This window comes from Pagrus pagrus, assembly GCF_965226575.1.
Source record: "Pagrus pagrus genome assembly, chromosome: 21".
NCBI lineage: Eukaryota > Metazoa > Chordata > Actinopteri > Spariformes > Sparidae > Pagrus > Pagrus pagrus.
In genome coordinates, this window is record NC_140208.1 from 597,622 (window position 1) to 611,446 (window position 13,825).

Here is a 13,825-nt window from a genome sequence, read left to right on the forward strand (position 1 = left end):
ATGGAAACGTTTATTTATTTCCATAATTCCATTCAAAAAGTTAAACTTTTATAGATTATAGATTCAGGGCCCACAATTTAAACGATTTCAAGTATTTATTTGTTTATTTGTACATAATTTGAGCTTCCAGCTCATAAAACCCACGAAAAAAGGAATTCAAAAAATTAGAATACTGTGAAGAAATCACCATTTACTTCTCAGTTTTTGCAGAAAAAAAAAGAAATAAATTAGGATCACATCAAATCAATCAAAATATGGTACTTTCAAAACGATATGTCAATCTTCAATACTTGGTTGGGAATCCCTTTGCCTTAATCACTGCCTCGATGCGCCGTGGCATTGAGGCAATCAGCCTGTGCCATTGAGGCCATCAGCCTGTGGCATTGAGGCATCAGCCTGTGGCATCGAGGCCATCAGCCTGTGGCATTGAGGCAATCAGCCTGTGGCATTGCCTGGGAGTTATGGAAGCCCAGATTTCCTTGATGCTTGCTGTCAGCTCTTCTTTGTTTTTGGGTCTGGTGCCCCTCATTTTCCTCTTGATAATACCCCATAGATTCTCAATGGGGTTTAGGTCCGGCGAGTTGGCTGGCCAGTCAAGCACTGTGATGGCATGGGCATCAAACCAGGTTCTGGTGCTTCTGGCGGTATGGGCAGGGGCCAGGTCCTGCTGGAAGATGAAATCTGCATCTCCATACAGATCCTCAGCAGAAGGAATCATGAAGTCCTCTAAAACATTCTGGTAGACTGTTGCGGTGACCTTGGATTTAAGAAAGAGTTTACCAACACCTGCAACGGACATTGCACCCCAAATCATGACTGACTGTGGATATTTCACACTGGACCTCAAACAGCTTGGGTTCTGTTCCTCACCCGTCTTCCTCCAAACCCTTGGACCTTGATTCCCGAATGAAAGGCACACTTTACTTTCATTGGAAAAGAGGACCTTGGACCACTGGCCAACAGTCCAGTCCTTCTTCTCCTTGGCCCAGTTGAGACGCTTCCTACGTTGGCTCAGGCTCAGAAGTGGCTTGACCCGAGGAACCCGACAGTTGTAGCCCATCTCCCGGATGCGTCTGAATGTGGTGGTTTTTGAAGCTGTGACTTCCGCCTCATTCCACTCTTTCTGGATCTCTGTCAGATTCTTGAATCTTCTCTGTTTGATAATCGGCTGAAGCCCACGGTCATCTCTTCTGCTGGTGCATCTTCTCCGGCCACATTTTGCCCTTCCACTAGACTTTCCATTGATGTGCTTGGACACAGCACTCTGTGAACAGCCAGCCTCCTTAGCTATGAACTTTTGTGGCTTACCCATCCTATGGAGGGTATCAATGATGGTCTTCTGGCCGGTTGTCAAGTCTGCAGTCTTCCCCATATTGAACCGAACTGAGACAATTGAACTAAAGTGAAGCAATTTAAATTTTGGGCTGATTTCTTCACAGTATTCTAATTTTTTGAATTCCTGTTTTTGTGGGTTTTATGAGCTGGAAGCCCAAATTATGTACAAATAAACAAATAAATACTTGAAATCGTTTAAATTGTGGGCCCTGAATCTATGAAAGTTTAACTTTTTGAATGGAATTATGGAAATAAATAAACTTTTCCATGATATTCTAATTCTTTGGAAAGGGTCTGTATATGTTATTTTGTCATGTTGTTAACTGCTGTGCATGTTTTGCAGATTGCCTTGGCCAGTAACTTTGTCATTTTAATCTTATTTTTCATATTCTGTTCTGTTTTTAGGGTGACTTTAACATCTGTCTAGGGACTACAGATGGAAAATAGCCTCTTGGCTAATTCTGGTGCATTTACAGCAATGTTATTAATGTGCACTGTCCCTATTTTCAAATAAACTTATGATGAACCACTGACCAAAACAATTTGTAAAACTCAACAGGCAGTCTGTCAATGCCAGGAGCTTTACCATTTCCCAGACTCATGACCGCAGTATAGAGTTCATCTAGAGACAGTGCTGCATCCAACACTGTGTTAGCGTCAGCATCCACCCGAGGAAATCCAGCATTAAAAAGATTCAGCCAGCTCCATATCTTCCACATACTCCTTTTTAATAAGCTCTCTATCGAAGCAGGTGGCATATCTGCGAATCTCAGGGATGACCCCCACACGGGTTTCTTATAAAAGCATGTCCTTCGGCAAGGACTGTAGTAGGATTTGCAACATAGGGGATGAATTCTCCATTGACATCTTTCCTTTGTGACGTACCATGACCTAGAATGGATTTGGCACATCCAGCTTTATGGGGGAAAATTATGCTCCATCCATTCTGCACCTTTTTCCAAACTACTTTGTGTGAATAGGTGTCATATTCATCTCCGTAGTGTGAGCGGCAATGAGCCTCCAAGCCGGGAACCTCCTCACAGTGCTGTCTGATGTAGTGGTCTGAACTATACCATACCCCAGGCCAGATGTTTTGGTCCTTGGAATAGACTGTGGCGACATATTGATACTTCCCCCAGTAGTTGGTTGGACAAGCATGGAATCACCCATTGTTGTATTTCTTCTTTCTGCAGTCCCTACCAGGTCGACCCATTGTGTCTTGAGTGGCCTTCTTCCAGGCTTGCAGAACCTCTATTGTCTTTCAGCCTGCCACAATCATATCTCCAAACCCCCCATATCTTTAGCTCCCTCTGCCAGAGCGGGCAGTGAGGGGATTTGCCATCACTCACAAACTCGGTATCATTCAGGTTCTTGTCAGCTAGACACTTTTCTGTCCCCTGCGGGGGCTGTCATTAGGTCTGTAGGTATGGGAAGCTTCTGGACCCATGGATGTGGGTCACATCCATGGGTCACATCATTGAGCCAATATTTCTAGTCCATTTTCCAGCAGATAATCTACCTGTTTTCTACAAAGTGCATGCTTGGTCGGGTTGACACGGTAGGCATGCTGTTTAATGGGCAGGTGATCACCAACACCAATGTCGTGAGAGAAGACAATGGTGCAGGATGGGGTGTCAGAAAACAGTGGGATGGGTGGTAATCAAATGAATAATGTCTGCTTGGGCATCAACATCCAAATGCTGCAAATGGGCTGGCAAATTGGCAAGAATTTAAACATTTTTCAGTCGTGAGCAGGAAGAACTGTTCCCACACAAACCATCACTTTCAGGGGAGTACAGCACAGGAGTGACAGTGGTGATAGTAGCTACAGTGGATGGTCTGACAGATGGGGAAATGGCAGCATCACTACAAGTGAAATATGGCTTTAATATGTTCACATGACAAACTCTGCTTTTGTGTCTGCAGGCCGCACGGCTCCTATTGGGTCAATTTCTTGGTCAATTTTCCCATCCAATCCCCTCGCTCACTCTCCTGCTCCTGGTCATGTCTTGTCCCGACCCACTTCCGCATTTGAAACTATGAGGGAAAACAGAGCGACAGTAGCAAGCTGCCTCTGCTTGCCCCACCGGCAAAGGCTGAAAGAAATGAGATGTGACATAAAGAGGGCTCAAACCCGAGTAAACATCGTTTGAACGGTGGCGAAAGCTCCGTGAAGATATGGACCCGATGCTGATACAGCAGAGTTTCTGTTGAACAGGTAATCTCTCGTCTTTATTGTGGATGTTGTGACACAGATAACTTTCATGCCGATGCTGGCTTATGACTGTGAAAGCTGACGTTAGTTTGTTTCTGTGTTATTAGACGGTGTCGAGACTATTTCTGTCTCTGCAGTATTGTTTATTTCTTCGACGGAGACGTTAGCCGCTATGTTAGCATTGAAAGCTAAAATTGGGGAGAGCGATACGAGCTCAGAAAGGAGGGGTGTGTGTGTGGTGGGGGGGATGCTTTTTTCAAATCTTTCTCAGATTGTAGACCATAGCTTTAACTGTTTCTCGATCACGTAAGCATCAAGAAATACTCATGTCTGGACTTCATTTTAGGAAGTTGACCAACACAATCCAGAATCATATGCTCAAAAGGCTCTCCAAGCACTGGAATGGGCCGCAACGGAGTGGGACGAATAATCTGGTTCAGTTTTCCGCTAAACCTGCACACATGACAAGAGTGGCAAATACGGCGCACATCAGTCTTTAGCCCTGGCCAGAAGAAATAATGCAGGATGCGGTGGTAAGTTTTCCTGAATCCTAAATTGCCAGACACATTATCGTGAGCAACACTGAAAACTCTGGGATACCACTACCTGCTGGAAAGAATTCCACCCTAAATCACCAGCGGCAGCTATCATCTGCGCTACCTGCCGCAGTCCCACATGCAGCCAGAGTCGGATCACTCTGCTGTGCCTTAACGAACGCACTCTTACCTACCACACAATTCAACTGCGCCGTGGCAGGCAGCAGACTATCCTCATATTGGTTTGGGACTTAATTTCACAACACTCTGCCTTCACAGACTCCTCAGGTGCGGCCAAAAATGAATCGGACTTTAAAACTGAAGGTCAGGTTTAAATCAGCTGTGCTGTCTTTAGGGATCATAAAGACCCGTCTTCTGTGACACACCACATGCTTTAACTGACTTGTACCCCAGAAGAACCATTTTAATGGGAGACAACAGCTGCCGGAGCGCCACAGCTCTTTGGCCAACTCCTCATTTAATGAACGGAGGTGCGTTTGATATAATGATTTTCTTTGCGGGATTCACCAGCAGGACAGGTGTGAATGAATCATTAACCAGGACACCACTTTCAACAACTTTCCCAACTTTACTCACTTCATCCAGAAAGATGACAATTCACATTCAATTCAAAAAACTTTATTTGTCCCCAGGGGGCAATCAAAGGCACGTGGAGTAGTTATACACAGACACAAACAAGTCAGCACGTTAAGTACACAAGACAATAGTGCAGATTTAACACTGTCAAACCTACAACCTCTCCAACAGCACAGCTTCTCCTCCACTGAACAGCCAACGTTTGGTGAAATCTTCACCACATGTCGGGGTGTCAGCTTCGCCAGCTCCACATGACTGCTGACAACGGGCATGATGCCCGACTGTCAACAGCTACCGAACTGAACCGAACCGAACTGAACCAAAACAAATTACAACAAACTACACAACACAGTCAACACAAACAAAAAACACTAAACACATAGAATATAGCAAAGTTAGAAACTCACTCGCTCCATAGATCACTCACACTCACACATGTGCACAGAGAGACTTAGTGTGTGTGTGTGTGTGTGTGTGTGTGTGTGTGCCATCTATTATCCCATAACTGTTTTCTTCTGTCATGATCAGGTTGCCATGACGACAGACGATGAACAGCGGTTGGCTGAATTACTCTGATTACAGAGACACTGCTGTCTGTCTGTCTCTCCGTGTCTGTCTGTCCCTGTTGACACTGCTTCATGTTCTTGTCTCGTGCTGCTTAGTGTAATGTACTAAGTAAAAATATAATAATATAATAATGATACAGTAAAATAGTATAATAATGTAATAATGTTATAATAACAATAACAACAACAGGTGTTTTGAGGAACAGTTTAATTTAAAATGCGTCATGAACAGCCAATGAAATGTCTGAACACAAAGGTCATTTCAACACACAGACACTGTCCAATGGGAAGCCAGGACAATAAAAAAACATCCAACCACTATGAGACAGGAAAATCTGTCCAATCACAGCTCACCATGGTGCTGACAGGTGAGGGGGCGGGGCTTACATCACAACATTGTTTGTTTGTTTACAGCAGCATTATGATAACAAACACAAAAAACAAACAGGGGGTGGGGGGTGGGGCTGTCCAGGCTGGACCACTCAGATCACAGAACAGTGTCAGCAGGTGTGCAGTAACAGTCAGCTTCCTGTTCCTTGGTGGTAGTAACAGTTGTGTTAATAATATTATTTGTACTTCACTACAAACAGCCAATCACAGAGCTTCTGACTGACTCCATAGAAACAACAGCTGAGACTCATGGGTAATGTAGTATTGTCAGCCAGCAGTCAGAACATGAACCTGTTTCATTTAAAGAACATTTAAAACACAGAAAAGCTATTTATCCATTCAGCATGTGATGCTACTGTCACATGACTGTCATGTGACCTCACTGACCCTCCACTGACCTCCCTGACCTCACCAGTCAGGACCCCTGAACATGAATAAAACCAGCTGACAGACAGTTTTATTCATCCACGAAACTCTTCAGTTTTAACTGGTTTTAACTGGTTTCGTAGGGCTTTATATGGTACTTGTGTGAATTTGTTTTATCACTGCTCTGTCTGAAAGGTGCTATACAAATGTATTTTGATTGATTGACTGACGGATTGATTGATTGATTGATTGATTGATTGATTGAATGATTGATTGATTGGTCAAGAAACAACAGACAGACAGACAGACAGATATCTTTTGTTTTGCTCTGATTCTTTTTAAAGTCCAGTTCATCAGGGCCAGATGACATCAGTCCATCACAGTCCAGAATCCAGAAACCAGTCTGATGCTGTTGGTTCTGGAAAATATATAAAACCACAAACAACACGTCAGAAACACACAGAACCTCCGGTCCCAGTCTGGTCTCTCTGGTTCGATTTAGACTGCGTGGTTTTGGTCCAGTTGCTTGAAACCAGGATTCATCAGTGAGAACCAAGATCTGCTCAGTGTGGTGGAACACAAGGTCCAGGAAGGCTTTCTTGGAGGTTCTGGAAGGTTTTGGAAGGTCCTGGATGAGTTCTACAAAGGTTTTAGATGGTTCTGGAAGGTTCTCAGACTCATCTCATCTTCCTCAGTTTGACTCTGTTCTCCTTGTCTCGTTTTTTTAAGGAAGTGATGTAATGGTGAAAGAGAACTTCCTGTTCCTTCTTCCTGTTGAGGGCATTGAACCGCGGGTCACCACGGTAACGAGCACAGAACTCCTTAAAGGTGGATCTGCAGAGAACAACAAGGAGAACGACAGGATTCAGGATTCAGCTTGTGCACTCGGCCATCAGACGTACACACAGCACCTGGTCCTGTCAGTCAGCACAGGTAACACAGGAACAGTCGGTACAGGTGACATAGGTACAGACAGTAAAGGTGACACAGGTACAGTCAGTAAAGGTGACACAGGTACAGTCGGTACAGGTGACACAGGTACAGTCGGTAAAGGTGTCACAGGTACGGTCGGTACAGGTGACACAGGTACAGTCGGTACAGGTGACACAGGTACAGTCAGTAAAGGTGACACAGGTACAGTCGGTAAAGGTGTCACAGGTACGGTCGGTACAGGTGACACAGGTACAGTCAGTACAGGTGACACAGGTACAGTCAGTAAAGGTGACACAGGTACAGTCGGTACAGGTGACACAGGTACAGCCAGTAAAGGTGACACAGGTACAGTCGGTACAGGTGACACAGGGTACAGTCGGTAAAGGTGACACAGGTACAGTCGGTACAGGTGACACAGGTACAGTCAGTAAAGGTGACACAGGTACAGTCGGTACAGGTGACACAGGTACAGTCGGTACAGGTGACACAGGTACAGTCAGTAAAGGTGACACAGGTACAGTCGGTACAGGTGACACAGGTACAGTCAGTAAAGGTGACACAGGTACAGTCGGTACAGGTGACACAGGTACAGTCGGTACAGGTGACACAGGTACAGTCAGTAAAGGTGACACAGGTACAGTCGGTACAGGTGACACAGGTACAGTCGGTAAAGGTGACACAGGTACAGTCAGTAAAGGTGACACAGGTACAGTCGGTACAGGTGACACAGGTACAGTCGGTACAGGTGACACAGGTACAGTCAGTAAAGGTGACACAGGTACAGTCAGTAAAGGTGACACAGGTACAGTCGGTACAGGTGACACAGGTACAGTCAGTAAAGGTGACACAGGTACAGTCGGTACAGGTGAACCTCTGATGATGTTTGGACTTTTGGTTTTTATCTGTGTGCTGGGAGTAAAAACAGAGCGTCAGCTGTCAGCTGCAGTTTGAGTCTCAGTGATGTGACAGACACCCTAACACCTGTTGGTCCAGGTGAGCAGGTGGACTCAGGTCAGCTGAATAATTGAGAGTGATGTGATGAATGATGGATGAGTAATACCTGCTGGTGATCTTTGCCTCCTCCAGCAGCTGCTTGAACTCTTCTCTTGCTTTCTGCAGTTTACTCTTCTTCTCTTTGTACTCTTCCTTCACCCTGCTCTTCACAAACTGATCAAACACCTGCACACAGGTAACACTGACGTCACAGTGACATCATAACCACATGACAAACTCTGACAGTGTGATTTAAAACATGTGACCCCGTCTGAACCTGTTTCCGCTGGTCGGAGGTCAGCAGCAAGTATCGAGGGTCAAACACCATCTTATGGAGCTCCTTCTCCCAGGTGGAGAACGCCGACACCTCGGGACAGAACAGATCAATTTATTGATTGATATCTTCACACAGAGGTTTTCTGTGTGTGTTCACAGTAAGAACACACTGATCAGATATGGGCAACTATTTTTTATCTGTTTCCATGGTTACACCTGATGATCACAGAGTGACTCAGGACTGTCTGTCAAGTTTTAAAATTAAATATATTTAGATTTCTTCCATCTTTTTTTCTTAACGAGTTTTCCTCACTTGAATCGAGGGTCTGAGGACAGAGGATGTCGTTCCCTGTACAGATTGTAAACCCCACTGATGCCATGTGATTGTGATTTTGGGCTGTATAAATAAAATTTGATTTGATTTGATATATATGTATATGTGTGTATTACCCCTCTCTCGAGCATCATTTCCCTAAAATGAGCGACACGCAGCTCCAGTGGTAGGAGCTTAACTTCACCTGGACGAGGGACGAGAGACATTGGTTCCTCTATTCTAGAGAGGGAGAGAGAGAACCAGTCACAGCGCTCAGTGATGATGACAGCAGGTCAGAATCTTTTGCACTAAATAAAACCGTTTGAACTCATCTTTGTTCTGCTCTTTGATTGGCTGGGGCTGACTTACCTGTTCCTTTTGAAACTGTGGTCACGTTCATCAACTTTATTGTTTCCATGGCAACCAGGTGATTGACAGCTGGCGCTGCTTTCTGTCAGGGAGAGAGTTGAGTTCAACAGAAACATGTGCATGTTTATGATATTTTATATATTTCAGGTTCAACTGAAGCATCAAAAACCTCTAAAATAAGTTAATGTCCACAAGAGCCCATGGAAAACCTTACAGGTGAGGAGACAGACAGGTAAGGAGACATACCTCCAGGTGTCTTCCTCTTCCTCTTGTGGGGCGGGTCCTTGATGATGTGGCTAATGTCTTGGCCAATCAGCTCTCCTGGTATCTCCCAGACAGACAGGTGAATTGTGGGATTGAAGAAGAAGACCCGGTCGTCTCCAGTCCACACAACACACCTGAACACACACACACACACACACACACACACACACACACACACACACACACACAGATAACAGTTGTTTACAGTCTGTTGCGTTCACACTGTTAGCCTGCATCAGATTGTGGTCGTCATGGTGACAGAGGAACTAATTAAACATAAATAATAATCAATAATAATAAAGTGTGCAGTGTGTGTGTGCGTGTGAGAGAGAGCAGCAGTTACCATGGCGACCCTGGGACAGGAGTGGAGGCAACAGGACGTTTGTCTTTCCTCCCGTCGTCACTTCCTTCATCCTCCTCCTCTCTTCTGTCCACAGACACACCAACACACTGCAACACACACACGTGCACACAAATCGGGACCTGAATCTGATCTGAGATCAGTGAATCAATCATTATCAATACTTGGGGAGGGCCCCAGGGGACCACTGTCTCAACAGGTGATGGATGTGAGGACTCACCTGTTTGTTGTCGTCCGTCGTTCTTTCCGTCCTCAGCAGTAACGCTCCTCCATAAGAAACTTTACCTCCACTCATCCCTTGTTTCTCTGACGACACAGAAACAGAAACATCAGTTTGTCATTTTGACCAGCTTCATCCTGCGATCACCGAGACGTTTACAGTTTACCTCTTCTCCACTCCGAACATTTGAACAACGCCACCTACAGGAAGCTACAGACATTATGTGGATGAAGATGCTCTGAACTCTGCTGCCCGTTACTGAGAGACAAACGTTCCCAGTTCATTAATGTTCGAACGTCTTGTTCTGAGTCATAACTGTATGAATGCAGCTGGTTCAGTAACAGTAACAACCTACATCACTCAGAGATAAACCTGTGCACATGGCACATTGATGACAGGAGGGAAACACTTCACCTGTGAGCACAGCACTGATCAAATCAGTTGATGCTGCTGTAATCACCCAAACATCTAAAGGAGAATGATTGGTCAGTTTTTAAGGTGTTCAGATGTCGATGAATTTCCCTTAAAAAAAAATCAAATGCCGTTATGTCTCCTCTGTTCAAGACGTTATGCCTCCAACAATGTGTAAATCTCCACCTCTTGCTCTGATCTCAAATCTGATACGTACCTCACAAACAAAGAATTGGCTACTTTCTTTTACTGAATATAATACACAATAAAAGACACGTGTGCTTCAAGCAGAACAATCTGAAGGACGTCTACAAACCTCCACCGCTCATCTCATTCAGCATAGCTCCAACAATTAAAAACATTGTCATGCACAAATATAAGACCACGTGCCTGACAACAGCTGACCTTTACAGATGTGGCGAGGAGGGACAGTTTCTCAGCAGCTCTGATCTGCCTCAGGGGTAGAATCAGAGCCGCAGCCGAGGAGAACCGGGTCTGATGGTGTTCAGTCTGATGGTGTTCAGTCTGATGGTGTTCACAGTCTGATGGTGTTCAGTCTGATGGTGTTCACAGTCTGATGGTGTTCACAGTCTGATGGTGTTCAGTCTGATGGTGTTCACAGTCTGATGGTGTTCACAGTCTGATGGTGTTCAGTCTGATGGTGTTCACAGTCTGATGATGTTCACAGTCTGATGGTGTTCACAGTCTGATGGTGTTCACAGTCTGATGGTGTTCACAGTCTGATGGTGTTCAGTCTGATGGTGTTCAGTCTGATGATGTTCACAGTCTGATGGTGTTCACAGTCTGATGGTGTTCAGTCTGATGGTGTTCAGTCTGATGGTGTTCACAGTCTGTAGCAACGTTACAGAACCAAACAGCAGTAACGTGGTAATGATGGAATGAGGAAAAAGTACTGCAGTTGTACATGGAGAAGTGTCTGTCGTCCTCCTGTCTGTCCTACTGACTCTTCTGTCTGTCAGCCAGCAGCTCCCTCAGCTCAATGGAGGTGATTATAACTCAGGTGTTTGTCTCCTTCAGTGTTGTGCTGTTGTAGTTACTGTTGTCACGGTGACGATCAGCCTCCCTCCCTGCGACTGAGAGTCAGGCAGGGTCCTCTGTTTACTGATGGTGATTATGTGATGATGTCATGTGCTGATGTCATTTAGAGTGTCACTTTCCAGGATGTTTGGTGGGTCAGAACCACAGCACATTATAACAGCATCCATAGGATTATAAACAGTCGGTGGATACATGGGGAACACAGGTGGAAATTGGAGGAACACGTTAAAAAAAACACATGGATGTCAACGTCATGGAAATTGGGACCGTTTGTGTCCCTTTATCGTCACGTACGGAATGAATGATGGTCAGAAACCTTTTTGTGATGCTTCATGTTGTATGTAATGGGGCTTAAATCAGATTTAACTGGACCTGAGCTGGACCTGAACTGGACTGCAGACCAGAATCCTTCAGACCTCCTCTTCACTTTGACTTCATTTCAGCAACGTTGTTTCATGTGAGTCTTAAAATCTTCAACTGAGGGAAAATAAAGTGATCACATGTGACAGATGAACGGAGCTCCTCTGGCTAACTCTGATCCTCTGTAAAAAGATGAGACGTTGTGACAGCAGACACACGGTCATGTGACTGTGATGTCGGAAACCATCAGCGACTGAATCCTGAGGTCAGATAAGACTGCATACTGACATGAAATAACCTCAACAAACTGACGACTCAAGATTTAAGACGTCTGTAATGAAGAACGTGTCCTGATGAATTTAAAGGGTAACTTCACCAATTTTCAACCTTGATCTCTATCTATTGAAATTGATTTCATGCTGAGGGACACACCCTCAATGCTCTCTGTGTCTCTGGGGAGCGCTGTAAAATCCGGTGTACTTCCGAGTACTCGGTAGAACTACAGGCCATTTTGGGTTGGATTTCTAGTCTCCAGCTCTGGGTGTCCAGTGAGCATGATAGATCGAAATAATACCTTCATGGGGGTGTGTCAGCTGGCACTCACAGGAGGAGGGATGGATTATCTCGGCAAAGGAGAAGTGCTCACTAACAGATTTAGGCTATGTACACACGTAGCCAGGTATTTTTAAAACCGAATATTTCCCCCCCTCCGTTTATAAAATAAATTTTATCCACACTACCTCGTTTTCGAAAAAAGACCCTTCCACACATAACCGAACATCTGCGTTTTCAATCACATTCATAAGCCTTCCAAACCTCGATTCCTCGCATTCGGCGAGGAACATGCCTACGTGGAGTGGTTATGAGGGGGTAAATCACCGACCGCAATGTTATCCGTCGCCTGTGCTCTTGGAGCAGTAGTTGGGCTTGTAAAATCAAAGAGGTAAACAGCGCCTGCACAATAATTAACACCACCACAGTTTTCAAGGCACTCGGAGCCATGCTTCTGCAGTAAACAAAGGTCGCACGTTGGATGTCAGAGCAGATTTGTTGTTGTTTTGGCGCATGTTGTGACGTTTGAAAATGCAAAACTCCGGTTATCTCTGTCTACACGCAAATGCATAAACGGAGTATTCGCAAATCTTCACTTTGCCCGGAGTTCTTTTAAATATTCGTTTATGATGCGTTTTCATGTGGATGACAGGTCCAAACGTAGAAAAATATATTCGTTTTAGCAGATACCCGGCTACGTGTGTACGGGGTCTTAGACAGATTTGTGAACAATATTTGTGGGAAATGGTCTTTTGTGTATATAGAAAATGATCTTTGAGTTCAGCTCATGAAAAATGGGAGCAAAAACAAAAGTGTTGTGTTATATTTTTGTTCAGTGTGTATAATTTCGACGAGGCTCTTCTCAGCAAACAGACCACAGCAAATACACTTGGCGTACAATATTCCTCATACTCGCAGCTGTAGCGATGTTAGCTAGCTGCATGTTGGGTCCTGTTCATTTGGTCATTATTATTATTTTTTTTACCAATACCAATACCACAAGATGATGCACACAGCAGCCAGGTGGTGATCCGACATTTATGCTTATTTCTCCTTGTTGCATTTAGTGTTGCTTGAAATATGAGCTGAAGTGACAGGCTGTGATGATTGCAGGTCGTTATTAAACTTACAGTTGTCATCGGTCCACTCAGCCATCTTCCACATTATTGTTTCTGTTGTATTCACTGAAGGCTTTACAACATGTTTTCACTATGGGGGTCACGATTTCGATCGAAATTAATTCACGTCACGTCCGGTCGGCTTGCCAAGGGGAAAAAAACACACACGTGTTGAAGTGCTGCGAGTCAACCTCCTCTAACTTAGCTACTAGCTGAGCCAGCAGCTGTTAGCTACAGCCAGTCAAACGACAGCATGGTGTTACACCATTCCTGTTCGGCTCCCGGACCGTGGTCGGGAAGCACAGGGGAGATGATTTCCTCCAGGGCCAAAGTTTATGTTCACCTTCGGGGTGAACCCCCTTTCACGTGTTAAGCTGGTCGGGAAATAACACCAGGGAGCAGGGCCGCCCCTGGCCAAATTGGGGCCCTAAGCAGAATTTTATTTTGATTTGATATTTCTATATTTAAATATTTTTATATAGTTATTTTTGCATTTTGTACTTAGGTTCTATATTCACACTGCTGTTTGCTGCTGCAACGCTTTAAATTTCTCCATTGTGGGTCAAATAAAGGATTATCTTAATTTATCTT

At 44.6% G+C, this 13,825-nt stretch overlaps 1 protein-coding gene across 3 annotated transcripts in view; it reads right to left on the reverse strand.

Annotated features, from left to right (window-relative positions):
- Positions 1–4,709: 4,709 nt before the first annotated feature.
- tcerg1l (transcription elongation regulator 1 like) overlaps positions 4,710–13,825 on the reverse strand; it is a 45,975-nt gene continuing 36,859 nt past the window's right edge. For all 3 annotated transcript variants that reach the window (XM_084342109.1, XM_084342110.1, XM_084342111.1), the window contains 8 exons: positions 9,735–9,820; positions 9,497–9,603; positions 9,136–9,287; positions 8,890–8,971; positions 8,658–8,760; positions 8,209–8,298; positions 7,999–8,117; positions 4,710–6,839 (listed from right to left, as the gene is read on the reverse strand). In XM_084342109.1, coding sequence (XP_084198235.1) covers positions 6,683–6,839; positions 7,999–8,117; positions 8,209–8,298; positions 8,658–8,760; positions 8,890–8,971; positions 9,136–9,287; positions 9,497–9,603; positions 9,735–9,820 — 896 coding nt within the window. In that variant the 3' untranslated portion in view covers positions 4,710–6,682. The remainder of the gene's footprint in view (positions 6,840–7,998; positions 8,118–8,208; positions 8,299–8,657; positions 8,761–8,889; positions 8,972–9,135; positions 9,288–9,496; positions 9,604–9,734; positions 9,821–13,825) is intronic.